General features: G+C 46.6%; 1 protein-coding gene across 5 annotated transcripts; it reads left to right on the top strand.

The window, feature by feature from the left end:
- The first annotated feature begins 695 nt into the window (after window positions 1-695).
- Window positions 696-20,596, top strand: SAP130 (Sin3A associated protein 130). Of its 5 annotated transcripts, none has more exons than XM_058030964.1 (21): window positions 696-769; window positions 1,239-1,355; window positions 2,085-2,320; window positions 2,811-2,969; window positions 3,978-4,089; window positions 5,590-5,714; window positions 6,492-6,616; window positions 7,180-7,330; window positions 7,515-7,605; window positions 7,881-7,985; window positions 9,000-9,141; window positions 9,318-9,439; window positions 11,704-12,006; window positions 12,977-13,151; window positions 14,382-14,486; window positions 15,236-15,597; window positions 16,921-17,166; window positions 17,852-17,977; window positions 18,686-18,789; window positions 19,457-19,570; window positions 19,746-20,596. In XM_058030964.1, the coding sequence occupies exons 2-21, from the start codon at window positions 1,244-1,246 to the stop codon at window positions 19,902-19,904; spliced, it is 3,174 nt and encodes a 1,057-aa protein (XP_057886947.1). In that variant the 5' UTR covers window positions 696-769; window positions 1,239-1,243; the 3' UTR covers window positions 19,905-20,596. The 5 variants fall into 5 exon arrangements, with proteins under 5 accessions (XP_057886947.1, XP_057886945.1, XP_057886946.1 ...); XM_058030962.1 differs by having other exon boundaries at window positions 16,918-17,166; XM_058030963.1 differs by having other exon boundaries at window positions 12,974-13,151.
- The last annotated feature ends 830 nt before the right edge of the window (window positions 20,597-21,426 follow it).

Here is a 21,426-nt window from a genome sequence, read left to right as displayed (position 1 = left end):
AGCGCCAGAGCCCCGCCATGTCCTTGTGTCCCCTTCCCAGGACTGGTGGGAACACTTTGGGCGGCCTCCCCAGGGACTTTTGGGGGACTGCCCAAATTATGGCGGGTTTAGGATGGTTTTGGTGTGCTGACTCCCTCCGTGCCCTCCCCAGCGACGCCCAACGCCTTCCCGCCGCGTCCTCTTGTCACTTCCCAGACTGGGTGCTGGGGACTCTGAGGGGGAGTGTGTGTGGGGGGGGAGTGGTTTGGCCGGACGTGTAGAGCAACAACGGGGTGCGGAGCTCGGGGTGCGGCTGGAGCGGGTCCGAGGGGGCGTTGGCGGGGCAGCGGCGGGTCCGAGGGGGCGGTGGCGGATCCGAGGGGGCGGTGGCGGGTCCGAGGGGGCGGTGGCGGATCCGAGGGGGCGGTGGCGGGCAGTGGCGGGTCCGTAGGGGCAGGCGGGGCCTCGTGGTGACCGTGGCCTGTCCCGCCCACCCCGCGTCTCCTCGGAGACCTCGCGGCGCGCGGCCAATGGCGCGCTCGGGCACAGCGCCGCCCCTCCCGCGCCTCGCGAGATCTGTGCCCGCCACACCCCCATTGCGGACTACATCTCCCGGCGGCCCCGCGGGGCGGGCTCGGCAGCCAATGAGACGCGGCAACTCAGGGTAGGCGGGGCTGGCCGGGGCCAATCGGGTGCGGGCAGCTACAGCGGCGGAAGCGGCGCTCGGCAGCGGCGGCGACGCGGGGCGACCGGCCTCAGGGACCGGCGCACGGCACCGCCCCGGGCACAGGTACTGCCGCGGCCGGCGCACGGCATCGCCTACATCTGCGGGCCGGGGCTGGCTCCGAGGAGGGGCTGCGGGTAGGGGACGGCGGCCGCCGCTTCACATCGCGACGGCGGCAGGGGGCAGCGAGCCTCCAGCTGGCAGAAGCACCGCGGAGGGGGCATCGCGAAGGGGCGGCAGCAGGGCAGAGCGGCGCGGTGCGGCCCGGCCCGAGGCGGCGGGGCCGTCGCGCTGCCGGGCACATCCGGGCCCTGCGGCCCGGCGCGGCGGGGCGGGGCGCGCAGGGCGGGCGCTGATTGGCCGGTGCCGCCCCGCCGCCATTGGCCGGGCGCCGCGCGAACCCGCCCGCGCGGGCGCGCCGGGGTGGGTGGGGCCGCGGGGCCGCGCCCGGAGAGCGGGAGGGACGGAGGGAGGTCGGGACGGCGGGGCCGGGCCGGGCGTGTCGCGACATAACGGCCGCGCTGCCCTCCCGCAGGTGACATGAGCTCGCAGCAGTTCCCCCGTTCGGGCGCGCCTCCCGCCCCGCTGGGACCAGCGCCGCCGCCCATCCCCACCAGCGGCTCGGCAGGGATTATCGCCCCCGCCGCCACAGGTAAGCGCCATCCCGGCCCCGCGGCTGTCGGCAACGGGGGCGGGGAGCGATCCCGGGAACCCCGCCCCGCCCACGGCGCTCTGCCGCTCGCCTCGGCGGGAGGAGCGAGGCGGGCCCGGGCCGGGCCGGGAGCTGCCGCGGGTCCGCGTGCGGAGAGCACCGGGACAGCGCCGCAGAACCGGGATGTGCCTTGTGCCCGGTGTCTGCGCACAGGTGCCTGTTCCGCTCAGCATCTCATGGAACTGGAAATAAATGGGGCGGGAACTGTGATCCCAGCTCCTGCTGTCCCTGCCGCGCTGACAGGTTTCCAGAAGTGACTGGGGGAGCAGCTTCATTTTCAGGTTTTATACCTTTCTTCTGCTCGATATTCACACACATATTGCGTTAAATGTGCAGTTTTTCATGCTGCTTGATCTGGGACTTAATAGCAGTTACTTAGATAATTAAATATTTTTCACTTGAAAGAAAACTTAATTAATCTGTGTTTAAAGGAGGTGTTTAGTTGGACTTCTCAGAGTTGACCCCAGGTTCCCCAGCATTGCCCAACCCATCAGCTCTGAGGGGAACAGACAGAAGCAGTGCCAGAATTCCCAGTTTTTCCATCCCTGAAATATGTCTAATTATAAAACTGACTTTAATTTAGATATTTCCAACATCTCATCTCTGACCTAGTGGGTGACCAAAGCAGGCTTTGTAACAATTCTGACCTTTTTCCCTGTTTTTCCCCAGTGAGTGAGGAATCCGGTCGTGAGGCAGAAGTCGCTCCCAGGGAGCACATGGGCCCCAGTGGCTCCATCCAGCCCCGGGAGGAGAAGCAGGAGCCCGTGGTGGTCCGGCCATACCCACAGGTCCAGATGCTGACCCAGCACCACCCTGTCCAGTCTGGGGCCCCAGTGACAGTGACAGCACCACCAGCACATTTGACTCCAGCCGTGCCACTTTCTTTTTCAGATGGACTTATGAAGGTAATGAGAGGATTCATCAATACAGTCTGTATGAGTAGGTTTTGAAAAAAAGTAAATGACACCAAAACCTTCCCTGCTTTTGATTCTAAAGCTTTCCTTGCGTGTTCTGCTAGCTGTGCAGTGCCTTGTGGGTTTGGCTGTTCCAGATGATACATTGAGGACTTGCTAGTATTTCAGCCATGATTTCAACCAAGTTTCCATTTTCTCTGCGGGATATAATGTTAACTGATAATATCCAGTGCCTGTAGGGCAATACCATAGCCCTGACAGATTCCACTGATGGCCCATACCAGAACCTGCATATTTCCAGGACAAAATATGCCCTTTCTTTGTTTGGAATAACCAAATGTTCAATATCTTTCCTCTCCAACTATTAAACCATACTTACATAAACTTTCTCCTCAGGCTTTGACCCCACAGAATGATTGCTGCTCCAACACTTGGCTCTCATTTGAGGTTGCCAATGTTTCTGTTTTTCCATTTCTTGCAGCCTCCCCTGAAGCCCACCATGCCCAGCCGGCCCATCGCTCCTGCTCCACCCTCCACTCTCTCAGCTCCCACAAAGGTCCCTGGGCAAGTGACTGTGACCATGGAAAGCAGCATCCCACAGGCTCCAACAATCCCTGTGGCAACCATCAGTGGGCAACAGGTCTGGTTTTCTGGTGGCTTTTCTGTTCCATCTCACTGCATGCTCAGATCAGTACCAGTACAGCTGAGGTGAGGGGGTGTAAAGAGAGCAGATTTCCCTGTTCAGTGCTGCCTGGACCATTAAACTTCAGGCTTGGTTATCACCATCTCTTTCCAAAGCTGCTGATTTTTGGGATTATCCAACTGGATAGCACAGCCAGGCTGTGATGGCAGAGCCATACCCACAAGCTGGGTTTTTTCCATAGAAGCTCCTGCTGTGTCAGTGTCACTTGGAGAATTTCTGCTGTGGAGAAACTGCTGGGATTCATTATTGCAGTGTTCTTCAGCTTCCTTGGGAGGAGATTAGAAGAGATCAGTGAACAGTGCATGGGTTTGCACTGTGTTCTTACTGAACTAGGAGTGACAAAATTTGAGTCTGTGTAGATCATGATTTGAAATTCTTTTTCTCCTCTAACTTGACTGCAGAACCAGCCCTGTTGGTTTGAAAATAGTTTGTCAGAACAGTCATTACTAAACCTCTCAGGGTTTTGATGTAAAGTGCCTTTAGGTGGACTTGAATTAGTCTGGCTAAGGATGTGCAGCAATTTCATGGATTTATCTTATATTAATATATCCCCAGGCGGTCCAGAATTTAAAAAAAAATAGAATTAGTTCCAGCATTTGCCAGGTTTCTACCATTCTCTCAAGTTTATTGGAGAGGTGGTATGAAACTCTGCCTTAATGTCAGCAATGCTAGAAGGGGCTGTTTGTGGGTGGCTGCTGGGTGACTGTCACCAGGTACCAACCATCAAAACACACCAGTGAAACAGAGAAGTGTTCACATCTTCCAGTGGCAGCAGGCTCTGTAACTTTATCCTGTCTCCTCCACTCAGCTTTTAATGCATGCAGCCTTGGTACACCAAGTATTCCTCCAGGATCTCTTTTTTGTCCCTGAGGCTTAGATATGGTGATTCTGTGGCCACTGATTCTTGTCAACACAGCTGACTTGTTTTGTTCTTGAACTCTGCAGGGGCATCCCAGTAACCTGCACCATATCATGGCCACCAACGTGCAGATGTCCATCATCAGGAGCAGTGCTCCTGGGCCTCCCCTGCACATTGGAGCTTCTCATCTGCCCCGAGGTAAAGATCCAGCTCTGCTGTCCCTGCCTCCTGCTCACAGGCTCTCAGCTGCTGCATTCAGCCCACACCTCTGAAACTCCTCACTGCTAATGCAGCTGTTCCCTCAGATGTTAAAACTGCTGCCATGAGGGAGTGACTGCTGGCCTTTTAAGAATTATGTTGCTTTCAGCCATTTAGGGCAGAACCACGTGACAGTGTTTAAAATGCTGGCAGATAGCAGCACATCTGTTATTCTACTTCTTTGCTGTTAAAACAATCAAGAAAAAACATCCACTGGTAGAGACACACCTGCCCTGCAAAATGTCATGTACATTCTGGGCAGCAAGTATTGCTCACCTCTGGCAGTTGTGAGCCACGTTCTTGTGTCCCCCTGTCACAGGACCACTCGTGCATTGTTATGCATGCTAGCACATCATATTGTGTGCATTTGCATTTTCCCATGAGTTAAATGCTGGTGATACCTACAGGCTCTTGTTTCCCAGCATTTTGGATGCTACAGCTTGTAAAACAGGAAATCAGCCCTTAATGCAGCCCTGTGCTCAGTACAGCCTGGCAGATTTCTGACTGCAACTTTGCTTTCAAAGTCTTATGGGTTGGGTTTGCGGCTCAGCTTTAAATTGATCTGAATTCCAAGTACCATTTGTCAGTTTTATTTCTTTTTATGCTCAATGTTATTTGCTGACTCACTCAAGAAAAATAAATTGATGTGAGCAAAAACATAATCTTCAACTAGAGCAGGTAGAAGGACTGTGGAGGTTTCTCTGTAGCTACAGTAGTGTTGTTCACCTCATTCTGAGGGGACAGCTGCCACAGACTTGCACTCTCAGTACACATTTTCTTTTTTTCCCTGCCCTTTTTCTCTGGGTTTGAATATTAACTTTTGAGGTAATTTCAATGGAGGACATGTACAGAAGGTAATATATAACTCAGTCCATCATCTGACTGCAAGGCTGTTTGCCTGCTACTGTGATTTATTATGATCAGGAGTCATCAGACAGGAGACAAATTAATCAGTTGCAGGTTTAAATAGTGTGGAGTTTTGGTCTTGGTTTTCTGGGGGGAGGTGTAGCTGTGTGTTTTGTTTTGTGTGGTGTGGTGTTTCCTTGTTCTCTTGCAAGTGTATTTTTCTTCTGAACTTCATCAGCTGCAGTGAGATCATTGCTGGTATCAGATGACTTATTTACACATTGGCCCAGTAATCAAACTGAATTATTTCTACTGATTTCCATAGCTTGGAATAAGAAAACGTGGCATTTGCAATACAAGGCTATTATAGGGGAATATGAAATACCTCTAAAGCAAATTAATTTAAAGTAATACCTACCCCTCCACACATGCTTTTGTAAACCTTATATATGTTTATTGAAAGCCTTATTTTTACACCATTATCATGAACTGCCCTGAATATGAAATGCATTAGAACTGAAATACCAGCTGATGTCAGGGTGTGTCTGTGGTTGTGATGGAGCTGAATTTTAACGTGCTTGGTTTCTTCCCCAGGTGCAGCAGCTGCTGCAGTGATGTCCAGTTCTAAAGTAACCACGGTGCTGAGACCAGCCTCCCAGTTGCCAAATGCAGCTGCAGCCCAGCCAGCAGTTCAGCACATCATCCACCAGCCAATCCAGGCAGGTAGCAGCCAGGCAGCTCTGCCCATCACTGACCTCCAAACCCTTCCTGGCACTCAGCTGTAATGTATAACCTCTCATTGTTTGTGTGCAGCTGCTGTCAGCTCTCTTCCAGCTCTATTTGCTGTATTTCCTTCATAGACCTGGTGGGTTTTAATCTGGCTCCAAAGTACTTAGAAACTGGGAAGACAATTTCATTCAGACACATTCAAATTTTAAAGACTGAAAGATCCAGTACAATGTGCTAGTGTTAATTTATTGTTCAGTATATGAATTGATGTAGAATTTTTGAAATCTCACTATAATATGCTTCTGTATATCTTGGCTTTTGTACCTGTATAAGGAGAAGATGGTAGATCTTGTCTCCCTGCAGCAGTGCTAGTGTTCAGCCCCAGGACAGAGGGTTAAACATCTTCCCACTGTGCTTTCACTTAGGATTCCAATCACCTCTAACTTTGTCTGTACTGGAATTTCCTTTCTTTTCATTTTGAAGGGAACTGACCTTTGAGGTTTTTCCTAAAGACCTTCAAGGTCTTTAATGTTATCTTTGTTGCTTCCTGGTTCCTGTGCTGTATGTGTGTTGAAAACCAGGACAGTTCTGCTTAGGAGCTTGCAAATCAATTCAGGAAGACTGGAAATGCCTCAGAATGCCAAAACTTAGTGACGAGGTGCAGGGAAACCAGTTTTAATCAAGTAATTCCTAGTTGTTCTCTAAACTGCAGAATTTCCTTTCTGAATGTTCTCTCTTTGATGCTTCTTTTTTTTTTTTTTTAACAGTCACGTCCTCCTGTGACAACTTCAAGCACTATTCCTCCTGCAGTGGTGGCAACTGTCTCAGCCACGAGAGCTCAGTCCCCTGTTATAACCACAACAGCAGCACATGCCACAGAGTCAACTCTTAGGTAAAACCTACAGAAACTCTGAATATGACAGAAATTGCAGCAAGGGGAAATGTTAATCAGCCTGAGCTGATAATCCTCTACTTATGGGAGGATATAAAATGAAAATAGTAATGCTTTTGCACAGTGCAAATCCTTGAAGTTCTGTGAATAAAAATGTGTATAAGCATTAACTTATACAGATTTATAAGGGTAAAAGGGCTTTATAAGGGCTCTGTGTTATGGAAAGGAAGGACCTTAAGGAATCATTTGTGGACCGTGGAGTTTGTGTTGCAGGAACTTGTGGGTATTTGGCCTATATTTTTTATGAAGACACAGTGAAAAGTGACATGTGAATGCTGAAAGGAAGTTTAACTGATAAGAGTTATGATAACTCCTGGCTGGGCACAGAGCAGATGAGGACAGCACAGTGTAGCTCAAATTCCTTATGTTGCTCGGCCACGTGATTGACAGCAGCGCTGCTGTCACCAGGGAGGGCACTGAGGCCTGATGTGTGTGCCTGTGTTGTGTGTCCCACACTCAGTCTCCAGAAGGTTCCCTTGGTGAGTTCTTGTCTTGCCCTGCAGCCGCCCCACGCTGTCCATCCAGCAGCACCCGCCCTCGGCAGCCATCAGCATCCAGCGGCCGGCGCAGCCGCGGGACACGGCCACGCGCATCACGCTGCCCTCGCACCCCGCCATCGGCACCCAGAAACCACAGCTCCACACCATGGCCCAGGTAGGCCAGCACAGCCCCTCCCGCTGCTGCTTGAGGCTTCCTTAGAGCCTGCAGGCTGAGATTACACTTTGGAGAAGAGTTAGAAAATAATGTTCTGTACGGTCAGTGCAAGGTGTTTCTATACTAACTATAGATGTTAAATGTAGTAGTCTTCTAAATTTAAGATTTATTTTTTTTTTCATAGAAAACCATTTTCAGTACTGGTACTCCAGTGGCAGCAGCAACTGTGGCACCTATTTTGGCAACAAATACCATTGCTTCAGCGACCACAGCTGGTGAGTATTTATAAGGCTGTTGTGGGAGCATCATGAGGGATGGGGTTTGTTGCTTTTTGTTGGCTTTCTTTGAATTTAGAACCCAGTCATTTTTGAGCAAATATTTTTTCAAAATAAAGACTGCATTTGGAGGTGCATGGCTTCAGCAGTGAAATTACTGAGTTTTTCAGGGAGTTTGTCTGGTTTGGGGGTTTTGCCCTCTTTAGGATATGGATACACTGGCATGGTAGGGCTCCTTAAAAAGATCTCCTGTTAAGTTTGGTTTTTTCCTTCAGGTTCTGTATCTCACACCCAAGCGCCTACAAGCACCATTGTTACCATGACAATGCCCTCACATTCTTCCCATGCTACAGCTGTCACGACCTCAAACATCCCAGTTGGTGAGTGATTTCAGTTCTCAGAAAAATGTGTAACTCGTGCTTCAGTTTTTCTCTGCATGCTGGAAGTGTTTGTGCATGTTAGCAAATTAAGGAGGGAAAGAAAATCAGGCTGGGAGAAACCAATTAACACGTCTAGTATTCTAATTTTTTTTAATATCAGGAAGAAATAGATGTTCCAGGAGGAGCAAGTAATAAAATGGCTCATTTACTTTCTCTGTTGAATTTTTATACAAACTTGGGCCTTTTGGCATTTCAAAACCCAATTGGATTCTCTAAAATTTTAACTGCTTGGTGATAGACTATGGCTTTCATAGCTGATTTTGTTAAGTTACTTCATGTGCTTCTTGAGGTGTTAGGTGTAGCCTAGCTGGATTTGATTAGTGTGTTCACTTGAATGTGAAACACAAAGGCCTAAAGGTTGGAACTTTATTTGCCTGGATGCCTGTGGAATGTGCCTGAGATGTTTCCTACAGAACTGCATAACTTTCCTTTTGTTCGTCTGTTTTTCTGCTGACCTCCTTGTTCTTTTGAAATATTGAAATCTCTACCCCAAGTATAAATTTCCAAGGAGTGAAATTGTATCTCATACATCAATGTTTCTTGTAAAGCTCTTGTAGGTGTTTTCTTCCTTTTCATGGCCTCTGTCCACAGACACTTGTCTGCCTTGGTCTCATTTCCAGTGTTCTTGTTCTTGACATCATGGTTTGGGTTTGGGCTGATCTTAAAAAAATTGACTTAATCTGAGCACTGAAGTGACTTTGTTAGCCAGTATCATTTATATAAGTATTTAGAATATCCATCCATTCTGATATAAATTGATGAGAAATGCTTTGTTCTTTTTCTTTTGCCCTATTGTGGGTAGGAAATCATTTGTGGATCGGGTAGGTTGTTCTGGGTTGAGAGGGAAGGGAGTGGAGTTGGTTGTTTTGTTTGACAAGGTTATTGATCTTGCTTTGCAGTGTTCACTAGCCTTTCCTTTGACTGTCAGTTGATGACATGTTTGTTTTCTTGCAGCTAAAGTGGTTCCCCAGCAAATCACCCACACTTCTCCCCGGATCCAGTCTGACTACACAGCAGAGAGGAGTAACCTCATACCTCTGTCCAGCCACAGGGCATCTCCCAACCCAGTGGCCATGGAAACCAGAAATGACAACAGGTGAGCAGAACCAACACCTTCACCCATGAGAGAGTGTGTGAGTGAGGTGTGAGTGCCCTGTTCTGCTGTGGTGGAAATAACACTGTAAAACCTGAGGGGGAGGATGGGATTTGGTAGTTCAGGGAGTCCTAACCTCTTGAACTCTGTGTAACACTTGCTCTCTTTGATGCCTGTAGGCAGTCGGTGCCTGTCCAGTTCCAGTATTTCTTACCCACCTACCCCCCCTCTGCCTACCCTCTGACTGCCCACACCTACACCCCCATCACCAGCTCCGTGTCCACCATCCGCCAGTACCCAGGTAAGCCCAGCTGGGGGTGGCAGCCTTGGGGCTTTGTTGAGCTTATGGATGTGCTCTAGTGATGGAAGGAACTAAAAGGATTGTGCTTGACTCTGACAATTAGTCACAAAAAGTCTCTGATGATTTGTTGTTTTTTTAGGAGTTTCGTATTTGATATCTCAAAGGCTCTACTTATAAACTTTTACTTGTCTATAAGTAAAAGTTTGGAGTCTACAAATTAAAACAGTTTGGCTCCTCCAAACCAAGCCAACTCTTTGATACATCTTCATTCCCTGTGTTCTGATAAGCTTTTTTAATATCTTTTCATGTGAATGTACAGTTTGAGATAGAAACCTGAACCAAAAAGGGAGAAATTAATTTGCATTGCACACTTGCATTAGTGTTCTGTTTAGGAAAATGGAGCAATTAATGTATTTGAACAGTCACAGTAATTTGCAGTCAAAAATTGATGCACAACCCAAGCTTATGTGATTCTGTGACAAAATTTGGAGCACTTTTACCTTACCAGGTTGTTTAGGGCTGTTCTCTATAATGGGATCATTCCCACTATCCAGACTGCAAGAACATGCATGATGTGGATTTTCATGGAATATCTGTGTCTGCTGGCAGCATGATTCCTGTGAGCAGTACAGAGGAAATTTAGAAGGACTGGGAGGAGGCAAAGCCCATTTGTTGAACAGGAAAGTGGGTTCTTTAGGTTGAGAAAGACCTTCAAGATCATCAAATCTAACTATTAATCCAGCACTCCTAAAGGCACCACGAAACCATTTTCCCAAGTGGGAAATATATTTTTATATATAATATATATTAATATATTTTATATATTTATATAAAATATATATATATATATTTAAATTCTGCCAGGGTTAGGGACTTCACCACTTCCCTGAGCAGCCTGTGTCAAGGCTTAACAACCTTTTATGTGAAGAATTTTTTCCTACTATCCAATCTAAACCTTCCCTGACAGAACATAATTGCACACAGTCAGGAGTTCCAGTTCTGGAGGGATATTGGGGTGCTGGTAGGCTAATGGTCATTTGTATAAATGCAGATGTATATTCTTCATCAGGAGCTTATTGACAGAGACATTTTACATAATTAACTTGTTAAATTGACTTGAAGAATCCATGGAAGGTATTAATTATGGAAGCTGGGGGTGGCAACTTAGAGAATTCAGGGTATGCTGAGCACAGCTGGGTGAGGGTACAGAGGATTTCAGAAGAGACTCTTTAAAAGATCACTGAGATAAGGAGAATTAGTGCAGAATTTTGGTTTACCAAATGCTGGTTATGTTTTATTTAATATCCTAAAAGGATTTTGTTGGATAGAAAGTTTTGCAACAACAATGTTTTGACTAAGAGAATAAATGTGCCGCACTTTATACAGAGCCATTTTCAGGGACCTGGTTTCAGTTTTTGATGCCTGTTTTTAGAGTGTCTTGTCAGCACAAGAACTTGATGGAAATCCTGTGACAATGATAAAACCAGCTTGTTCTGCGTTGTTAGCAATCAAGGCCATTGTTGGCAAGTTCACACTTGCATTCTGTGTGTGGCTGCAGAAATCCTGGTGCAGCTCTGCAGAGCCTGGAAATCTGGAGATCCAGGGTCTGCTAGTGGCCCAAAAATATTAAAGTGCTGCATGGGAGAACTGTAATACACAAAAAAAAGGTGGAATCAGTAGTTTGGAGCTGTGAATTTATTTAAATTATTCTACTGCTTGAGCTATTGTTGGAAACCTTGTTCTGCCACTGAAAGATAATTGTGTTCATTTGAGCTGTAGGATCCAGCCTGTAACTGGATCCCTGTTCTATCTGGCCTGTTCTGAGGCCAGATAAGGTTGTGTTCAACTTCAGAGTTGAGTCAGCTTCAGAGCACAATAAATTACTTAGGTTTCTGATTACTTTTAATCTATTTTTTAAGGAGGGAAAAATGCCAAGTGTTGGTACTTACAAGCACTGTAAAATACGATAGTGGGCAAAAATAGAGCACAGCATTCTGAGACTGTAATTTGAGTCTGCCTAAAAGCAGAGTTAAACTGCTCTTTTCTCTTGCTGCAATTAGAAATTAAAAAATGGAATTAAAATCAACAGTAATTAATTCCTCTGGCAGACAATCTTCCCTACTCTCGTATTTACTACTGCAACAAGCAGACGGGCAAATTAATTTTTCAAAGCAAAAAAAGCCTTTGCAAAGTTGTGTTTGAGCAGGAGGTGGGAGGGGGAGCTGAGGTGGTGACCTGCTGCTGAGGTGTGTGTGCTGCTCCAGTTTCAGCCCAGGCACCCAACTCGGCCATCACGGCTCAGACTGGTGTGGGAGTGGCCTCCACCGTGCACCTGAACCCCATGCAGCTGATGACAGTGGATGCATCTCACGCCCGGCACATCCAGGGCATCCAGCCTGCCCCCATCAGTGCCCAGGGCATCCAGCCTGCGCCCATCAGTGCCCAGGGCATCCAGCCAGCGCCCATTGGCACCCAGGGACTGCACCCTGCTGCACCCATGGGTGCCCAGGGGCTGCAGCCAGCGCCCATCGGGGCCCAGCAGCCACCGGGAGACACCAAAACCTCAGGTAAGAGCAACCAGCCAAGTCCTCTCTTCAAAGTGAGACAAAGCAGCTGAGCTTTGAGTCCTGCACATCCGGCTGTGACTCATGATGTTGTTGCAGTCTCTGTGGTCCAGAGGTGGACACTGAATACATCCATGCACACACTCTCCCAGCAAATGCTTGTTGGCTGTTTCTGAAGTGATTTATTTTTAAAGCATGCTAGGTGGAGCCTGTGGGTAGCCTTGGATGGGTTACTTCAGTGGAAAACACTGGTAGTGCCTGAGCTTAAACAAATGCCTTCAGTAAGGCCTTGTAGCAAAAGTAATTTACAAGTGAGTGATGTTCTCTGGCTGTGCATGAGATCCTAGGAGCAATTAGAGTACAGCCAGGTACCTTCTGCTGTTGGTAACCTGATCTTGAGCTGTGACAGAAACCATCTTTCATTGTAAGTGATTGGTCTGATGAAGCCCCAAGAGCTTACAGGAGGAATGGGAGATGACATCCAAGAGAATGAGCTGTTGCATAGCTGGCAGGCACTGCACAGTGATTTCCTGGCTGTCCACGTGCTCTGCATCCCTCAGCTGGCCAGACAGGCTGTCAGACTGCAAACACACCTGATGTCACTTAGAGCTCACATGTGTTGCCACATGGGCTCTACCAGAAATGTTGCTCTGTTGACCCAGTTGTGTTGATCTCCCTAGTGATTTCTGCATTTTCCTTGTCTTCTGGAGAAGATAATTTCTCTAGAAGTGGTTGTTAGGCAGGAAGTAGTTTCTGTCTTCCCAGCAGAAGGTTCAGTGATCAGATTGCTCGTGGCAAAGGCTCTGCTTACAAAGGAGTCTGAAAGCACTGCAGTTAAGAGACTGAGGGACTCAGAGAATGGACAACATTTGCTCTGCAGACACCTGCTTTGTCATCACATTCCCTTAAGTAACTGCTGCTTTCCCCTCTCTGTTTTTGTCTCTGCCTTGTGCATGTCCATCCTTCCCAGCAGTAGTCTTGGCAGATGGAGCCGCCATTGTAGCCAATCCTATTAGCAGCACATTCAACACTGCATCTGCAGCAACCACAGTTGTGCAAACCCACAACCAGAGTGCCAGTGCCAGTGCTCCAGCCCAGGGCTCCTCGCCACGGCCCAGCATCCTCCGCAAGAAACCGGCCACGGACGGGTGAGTGCAACGGAGGTGACACGTGGGTGACACTTCTGTGCAACCCACCCAGCCACATGGAATCATTTCAGTGCAGATAAGCAGTACTCCAGCAGATTATTCAGTCAGCAATGGTTATAAGTAACCTGCTGATCAGTGAAACAATGATTTTCCTCCCCCAGGGCAGGATATAGTTTTCTGTAGTGTCAGTAATAAAATGAGAAGGACAGTTTGTCTCCTAGGTCTTGAAAGTGACTTTTTGAGACAAAGTGGATTTGAGGCTTTCTTGCTTAGTGTGATAAGAAGGAGGAGTTCATAGTCTACTAAAATTAGAATTGGGTGCTTTTTCTTCAGTGCTTTTCTTGGAAGAATATGTGGATGAGTGGAAAGGATAGGATTAGTACCCTGCTGTGAAATCTGATTAGGAAAAAGGGAGGGAGTAACTTAAACTCTTAAAATATTTTATGTTGCCTGTCTATTTTTAAATGCCTTAATAAAGAGGCAAGAGACAGCTTTAGAATTAACAATGCATTTCTTCCCAGCTAGCAGCTGAAAATGTGTGGCACTACTGTGTCCTGTGAGATTAAAATTGCATACTTTCTATGTGGGTGGAAACCTTTTTTAAGGCAGAGAAGCTGTAGGCTGTAAAACTGAAAGAGAAGTTAAAGAGTCAGGTAGATCACTAAAGACTGTTTAAATTTGTTGATTATTTTGGATAACAGTTTGACTTTTGGTTCCACGGGAGACTGAGTAGTGTCTAAAAGACCTTTATCAGCCTCATCATCCTAATATCCACACTCAGGTTTGAGGTCCTGCAGTCAGGCTCTGACAGTCAGGTCCAGCTGAAGGAGGCAGATGCCCATGTGAGCCCTGTTTAGCTGCAGATGATTTGCTCAGTCTTGAAGCAGCAGTGGCATGGCCAGACCCCTTTGTCCACTGCTGGAGCCTGGCAGTTGCAGCAAAGTGTTCCCACTGATGGGATGACAGTAAAGCTGGCATTCTTGGAGAAGCCCTAAATTGGGTGAGACTAGGCCAGAGCAACTTATCTTTTATTTTAAAAGAAAATAAAATACCTAATTTGAAAAGTAAAATGAGATTCTTTGTGTAGTGAATTGATTACACTGAAGACAGAGAGCAGCGCCACAGCCATAACTCCTGTCCTGGTTTCAGAGAGCTGATTTCTTTGTTCTCAGGGGTGTTTGTCTTTGCACCAGGGAGGTGAGAATCCTAGATCTGTCTGTCTCTTTTCAGGCTGGCAGTCCGGAAAAGTTTAATTCCCCCTCAGCCACCCGAAGTGGCCAGCACACGTGTGGAGAGCACGATGCGAAGCACGTCTGGGTCACCAAGGCCTGCTGGGTAAGACTTCAGGGAGCAGCCACCTGCACCATAATTATATTTATTTGAGTTGTATTCTTTGGCTATTGGCACTTTTCTTTCTTTTGGGAAACAATCTATTTTGAATTTGTGACAAACTCAAACAGATTTGAAAAGTTCTGCTGTTTGTGAAGCTGAGGAAATTACCTTTAAAAGCTGTGGTGATGAGCTTTCACAGAAACAAACAAAAACCCTCTGCTAGTGTAAGGGCAGATAGGCCTCAAAACTTTATTCTATAGTACTTGAAAAGTCATTCTGAGGAAAGGTAAATGCAACTTCTACCCTGCCTCACTTGAGTTCAGTGGCTTTACAATTTGTTGTTTTATAACTGTAAGCCACAGTGGGAGCTCCTGCAGAGGATGGGGCCAGTACAGTTGTGGGTAAAAGCTCCTCTTGGCTGCATTGTAGAACTGTTTTAATCCTTAACAATTATTTTGAAGTTACCTGGAATTAGTAATGAGATTTGTTTGTCACAGTGAATGGAAAAAGTAGTATCTGTAATCAATACAGGTAGAAAGATTAGATTAAACTGTAATCAATGCAGATTGGAAAGGGAGAGGAGGAGGAAATATAACTGAGATTAAGCCTTCTCCTGTTGTTAAATAGTTTACTGCACCAGGTGGGTGCAGGAAAAACTGAATAATCTGACTGCAGTTTGGCTCATTCCTTTTGTGCTGGGTGCTCCCAACTGAGATACACTTCATTTCTCTTTGCTTTTATTTGTGCTCCAGGGGCAAGCCAAAGCCTGAAATCCACGTGTCCATGGCCACCCCGGTGCCTGTGTCTATGGAGGCAGTGTGTAACCAAGGGGGTGAGCAGCCCACCATCACGGTGCCCCCGAGCTCCCAGCAGCCTCCCTCTGCCATCCCCACCATCATCGCAGCTGCCAGCCCCACCTCCCAGCCTGCAGCAGCCCTGTCCACCATCCCAGGAGCTGTGGCAGCTGCCCCACCCACCTCCACCACCATCGTGGCAGCTCCTGCTCCTCCATCCACCATGAGTGGGGCCTTGTCAGCTGTGCTGGGCCCTGTGGTACCAGAGATCAAAATCAAAGAGGAAATGGAGCCTATGGACATCATGCGGCCGGTATCTGGTACGTGCCTGGGAATCATCACGTTGGGTTTTTGGGTTTTGAGACAGTGGAGGGATTAGGAGGGTTTTTCAACAGTTTCATCTTGAAAATGAAAGGACATCTCTTCCATTGTAGCAGAGCACCAGAGTTCCCATATGCTTTATAAAGATCTTTTTTGCCTTTTTCCTAATCTCCCATGAATACACTTCTTATTGTGGCTGCTTTGTTCATATTCAAATGATCCAACTCCAAAGAGTCTGTGTGAATTCCTTGCCTAAAATGCTCATGCTCAGCAGTGGTACCAACATATTATGGAAGAGCTCAGTTGAATTCAGTTTGTTTACAAATCCTACTGTTCAGGTGCAGTGGCCTTTCTTGTATGTGAGTAATTCATGGCCACAGTAAGATTTCCTAGGGCCCTCATGTGATTCATGCATATTTTTCTCTAGAACTTTTCAAAATGTTCATTATATTGCCTTACTTTTCCAGCTTGGCCATAGTTGCTATCAAATTGCGTGGTCAGTAAATTCAGATCCTTACAGATCTTACTGGGCACTGTATAGTGGCAAAGTGACAGGAATGCATCCCACATTCATGGGTTTCAGAGTTCAGGCTTAGCTTCTCCTTGAAGCTGTGTGTTGTCTTGTGAGAAAGCAGCTCCTTGCTGCAGCTGTGTCTGGAGCATGGGCAGATAGCATTAAGCTCTTTGGGGCCCTTCTGTCTCTTCCTGGCATTTGTGGCCAAATTGTCAAGAGATCCCATCCCAGAAATGTTGTGCTGCAGCCTTAGTCATGCCTGGTTGTCCTTCCAAGTTCAGGGAGTGTTCCCTCAGATTACGTGCCATGCTGCTGCCAGCTGCACAGGTGTGTTGGTTGGTGCAGTGACCTGCTGAGCAGTGCTGAGGGCTTGGCAGTACAAGCAGACCCCTGCAAGCAGAGTGCTGCAGTGCTGCTTTGATTCCATCTGCCTCTCCTCTCATGAGAGAGTAGGGATTTGCTTACTGTGACAGTGACCTGTGCTGGTGTACATACAGAGGGGTTTTTACAGTAACACAGAGAGATGTTAGCATGACTCCTTTTTGTAACATTGAACATAAGCTTCAAATATGAAGCAACTGAGGGACAGACAATTATCTCTGCTCTCATTGTTTATGTATATGAGACACAAAGTCTTTAGCTTATAGGCTTGTCCTATTAATTACTGCTGGCTTAATATCTGAGCTGTTGGTGCACATCACACCCCTCACACTGTGCTGAAACAGGACCCACTGTTGGAGGTGGTGTTCAAACAGTGCCTTATCTTCCCACTGCTGATGGTTGGGTTCTTCTTTCTTCCTCTCAGCAGTCCCTCCCTTGACTACAAGTACTGTGTCTCCATCTTTGGCACTGCTGGCCAACAATCTTTCCATGCCTCCAAGTGATTTGCCACCTGGTGCCTCCCCAAGGAAGAAACCCCGTAAGCAGCAGCATGTCATCTCCACAGAGGAAGGGGACATGATGGAAACAAACAGCACTGATGATGAGAAATCCACTGCCAAAAGTTTGCTGGTGAAGGCAGAGAAGCGAAAGTCTCCTCCAAAAGAGTATATAGGTAATGACATCTCTGATGTCTTTGTTATTATTCAGTATTTTCTCTTCTGTTTGTTTCTCATAGAACGTGGTCTGTCACATTCCCACTTCCTAAATATGAGTAATAGAGAATCCAAGGATGTGTTCCTCACCACTTTTTGTATAGTGTGGTAGTGTTCACAGGGGTCCCAGGATGAGGGAAGAGATGAGAATCTTGACTCCATGTTTCAGAAAGCTGATTTAATATTTTATTATATATATTATATTAAAAGAAAATTATGTATTAAAGCTATATTAAAAGAATAGAAGAAAGGATTTTGTCAGAAGGTAGGAAAGGAAAGGGAAAGGAAAGGAAATCTTGTGACTGACCAGAGAGTCCGAGCCAGCTGACTGTTATTGGCCATTAATTAGAAACAACCACATGAGACCAATCAAAGATGCACCTGTTGCATTCCACAGCAGCAGATAATCATTGTTTATGTTTAATTTCTGAGGCCTCTCAGCTTCTCAGGAGAAAAGATCCTAACAAAAGGATTTTTCATAAAATATGTCAGTGACATTATGGGGCTGGGAAAATGTCAGGGAAAATGAATTTTCTCAACCCACATTGTGTATGAGGCAGCACTTACTGACCTGCTGCTGGCGTTCTTGAGGATGCCAGCCTGCTTTCACTCCTGATGATGATGCAGTTGTGGCTCCTTTTGCAGATGAGGAGGGTGTGAGGTACGTCCCCGTGCGGCCCCGGCCGCCCATCACGCTGCTGCGGCACTACCGCAACCCCTGGAAAGCCGCGTACCACCACTTCCAGAGGTACAGCGACGTCCGCGTCAAAGGTCAGTGTGGGCAGGGAGCACGGCGAGGGAAGGAGGCTGCGCTGTCAGCTCTGCTTCTGTACATGAAAACATGCTCTGGTTATCGACTGATCTGCCTTTGTGCAGTGATAGAAATGTGCTCACCAAAGGTATCCTCATAAAAGGGATGTGCTGTAGTGATAGGCTGCGGCTGAGTTTTCTCATCAGCCACCTAACACTTGCCAGTTAATCACAGGCATTCCATATTTAGTCTAACTAGTCTTGTCAAGTAACCAATGGGCTTTTAAAGAAGACCTTTTTACCTAATACAAGGAAATCAGAGATCACATACTGTCTTCCAGACTTTACAGCTAATATTTTAGAATTTCTAAGCAGACTGGGTTTTCACAACTCTGCAAATACATCTAGGAGAGAGTAGAAGTTGTACAAGATGTACCATTAACTTGTTTGTGCCAGGTGTTTGAAACATTGAGCACTACATTGTTTAAATTAGAAAAAAATGGGTTATGATATAATCTTTCTGAAAGTACAGATAACCTGTTAGTCAGAGCAGCAGTCAGGTACATGGCAGATGGGAAGTCACTTTCCTGTCTGAATGAAAATGCTGCTTATTTGCTATGGATTATTAGGTCGTAGGGAGAACAGAACTTGGGTTATTGTTGTTTGAGAGGAGAGGCCTGGCCAGCTCCCGAAATTTGAGTCCTGTATTCTTGTGTTTCCTGGTGACAGAAGAGAAGAAGGCCATGCTGCAGGAGATTGCCAATCAGAAGGGTGTGTCCTGTCGTGCACAAGGCTGGAAGGTCCATCTCTGTGCAGCACAGCTACTACAGCTGGTAGGTGCATGGGCCTTGGAGCTTCCTGAACATGGGGGAACACAAAGCTGTGTAAGGCAGGAAGACATTCTTACAAACTCAGTACATTGGGATGCCCTAAAGGAGCTGGTGTATAGTGCCCAAAGGGAGTGGGACATGCTTTCCCCTGTCTCAGGAATGTGGCATTAAGTGGCTTGGAAACTTGGAGTGTTGGTTTTGATCCAGACATAAGAGCTGATGTATTTTGTACAGATGATCAAAACTGGCAACTCCCTCCTGCTGATGCACAGGTCTGAAGAAGCGTCTGTTTGGGATGGTGCGGCTGATCTGAGGAGGCAGCACTGATCCACATTCCTGGATGCTTCTGTTTCAGGTTGGGGGTGAGGTAGGTGCTCTGCATTTTAGCACCAAACTCCCCAAAACCTCTGCATTCCTGGAATAGTATTGTGAGCAGTAGGGGAAGCAGTTGTGGTAGGATCCATGTTTCTTCAGAAGAGGAGCAATCCTGTAAATAGGATGTTAAAAGGAATGATAGTGCCACATTTTGTCAGAGGCTCCATCTTCTGAATCACTGACAAGAGCAGCTGAGAGGGGAATGGATTGTCACTGTTTCTGTGTAGGTTTGGTAACATGGGCAAGTTTGCCAGCTTGGCAGTGACCCTTCTCATGAAGGGCTGATGTCTTTTAGACAAACCTGGAGCACGATGTGTATGAGAGACTGACTGCCCTGCAGGAGGGACTCATTCCTAAGAAAAAGGCAGCAACTGATGATGACCTGCATCGAATCAATGAACTGATACAGGTAGGTCCTGTGGCCAAAACCCAAAACCATACCCTTGGTTACAGGGGTAGTTAGTAAAAGCTAGAGCTGACATAAAAACCCCATGTGGGTTCACTGCCTGTGTCATCAGTTACAAGGGGCACAGGTAGAGAAATGGGAAGGCATTCTGTGGTTAATGACAAGTGTTTTCTTTCAGGGGAACATGCAGAGGTGTAAACTCGTGATGGATCAAATCAATGAGGCTCGAGACTCCATGCTAAAGGTCTTGGATCACAAGGATCGTGTTTTGAAGCTTCTAAACAAGAATGGAACTGTCAAGAAAGTGTCCAAATTGAAGCGAAAGGAGAAGGTTTGAATGCAGACCAATGACTTTGGAAATGGAGAACGTGTACAGAACAGAGCTGAACCTTTTTGTAGTTTGGGTTTATTTTTAAGCAGAGCATCGGAATAAAAAAAGGATGAGTTTAGGGAACAGATGGACACGTGAAGCCTGGTGACCTGAAGGGATTGTCCTTGATCTTGTCATAATGAACAAAGATTTCTCTCAGGCTCATCCCTTTTTAAAGTCTTTCCAGTCCCACTGTTTAACTCCTGATGTGTCAGGTTTGGAGACACGTGTAAGGCAGGAGGTTGTGCAGGGGACTCCAGGAGGCTGACACACAGCTATGGACCCAGACAGCAGCCAAGCTTCCAGCAGTGGAAATGGCACCTCTTTCAGTTACCCCATTCAGTTCTCATTCTGACCTTCCAGTGTCTCAAGCAGCCTTCTTACACCAGTGCCACTGCACTATAGGGGATCTGCCACAAAGAATCTCCAACAGCTCAGAAGCCCTAGCTGTCAAGAATTAAATAAAAAAAAATAAAAAAAAGAAGGGGGGAGGGGGGAAATCATTTCCAAGTGATATTGTAGTGTCTGTGTCTGTGTTGGTGCTCTGGGATACTTGTGTTGAGGTACCTCTTGCAAGAGGTGCTGTAGCTGGTGTAATGTTAGTTGTACGTACCACATACATCCTGAAAACATGAATAAAGGAATTGGAGGGTTTTGTATGTGAGCAGTTCGTGTACCTTTGTGCCAGTGAAACTCTTCAAGCTGTAAACTTGAAAACAAGCTTTGGAAGGAGCCTGAGAGGAAGAGAGCATGTTGGGGACCAGCCAGCACCCTGTGCTGTGGAGGGTAAGTAATGCAGTTCAGGTCCTAAAGATTAAATATGGATTATCCCCCATGCACTTGTGCATTTAACCTTCATATTTTAGAGAAATTGCTAAATCAGTTAATTTTTAGTCTCCTCAGCAGGAAACTTCAGTGTCATGAACTATTAAGAATATATTCTTTTGCTCTTCCAATTATAGTGCTGTTATGTTGCCTTTATTCAGAACTGAGTTCTTTCAGCACTTATATTAAAAATATACTATTCTTATTTCCTGATTTTTATAATTAGAGAAGTAGAATGCCCATATTCATACTGTTTTTGTGTTTTTAACACATGCAAACCAAGTTTATTTCAGCTTTGGATGGTAGTCTTTCATGTTAGCTTGATTTTGCTCATTCAAATGAAACCACTTCCATTGTAAGATACAATTCTAATGCGATGATATTGTAATTCTGATATTAGGAAAGTTACAGTAGTTGTGTGTGTGTGTGTTGAAATTAAAAGCAGAGGTAAGACCAGAAAAGGTGGGAATTTAACTGCTGCTATCACCTCACATTTCTTGTGCTCCAGGAACAGGAAAGCATGCACAACTGGTGAAGTATTTGTTTGATGTTGCCAAGGCAATAAAACACAGCACTGACACTCCCAGGTTCCTAAGGACTCCACAAGAAGCTCTGTGGTGATTATGAAGTGGACTTTTGTAGGGTTGGGAAGTGTTTCATATCT

The sequence above is a fragment of the Melospiza georgiana genome, chromosome 10 (assembly GCF_028018845.1).
Source record: "Melospiza georgiana isolate bMelGeo1 chromosome 10, bMelGeo1.pri, whole genome shotgun sequence".
NCBI lineage: Eukaryota > Metazoa > Chordata > Aves > Passeriformes > Passerellidae > Melospiza > Melospiza georgiana.
This window is presented reverse-complemented; position numbering and strand designations above follow the sequence as displayed.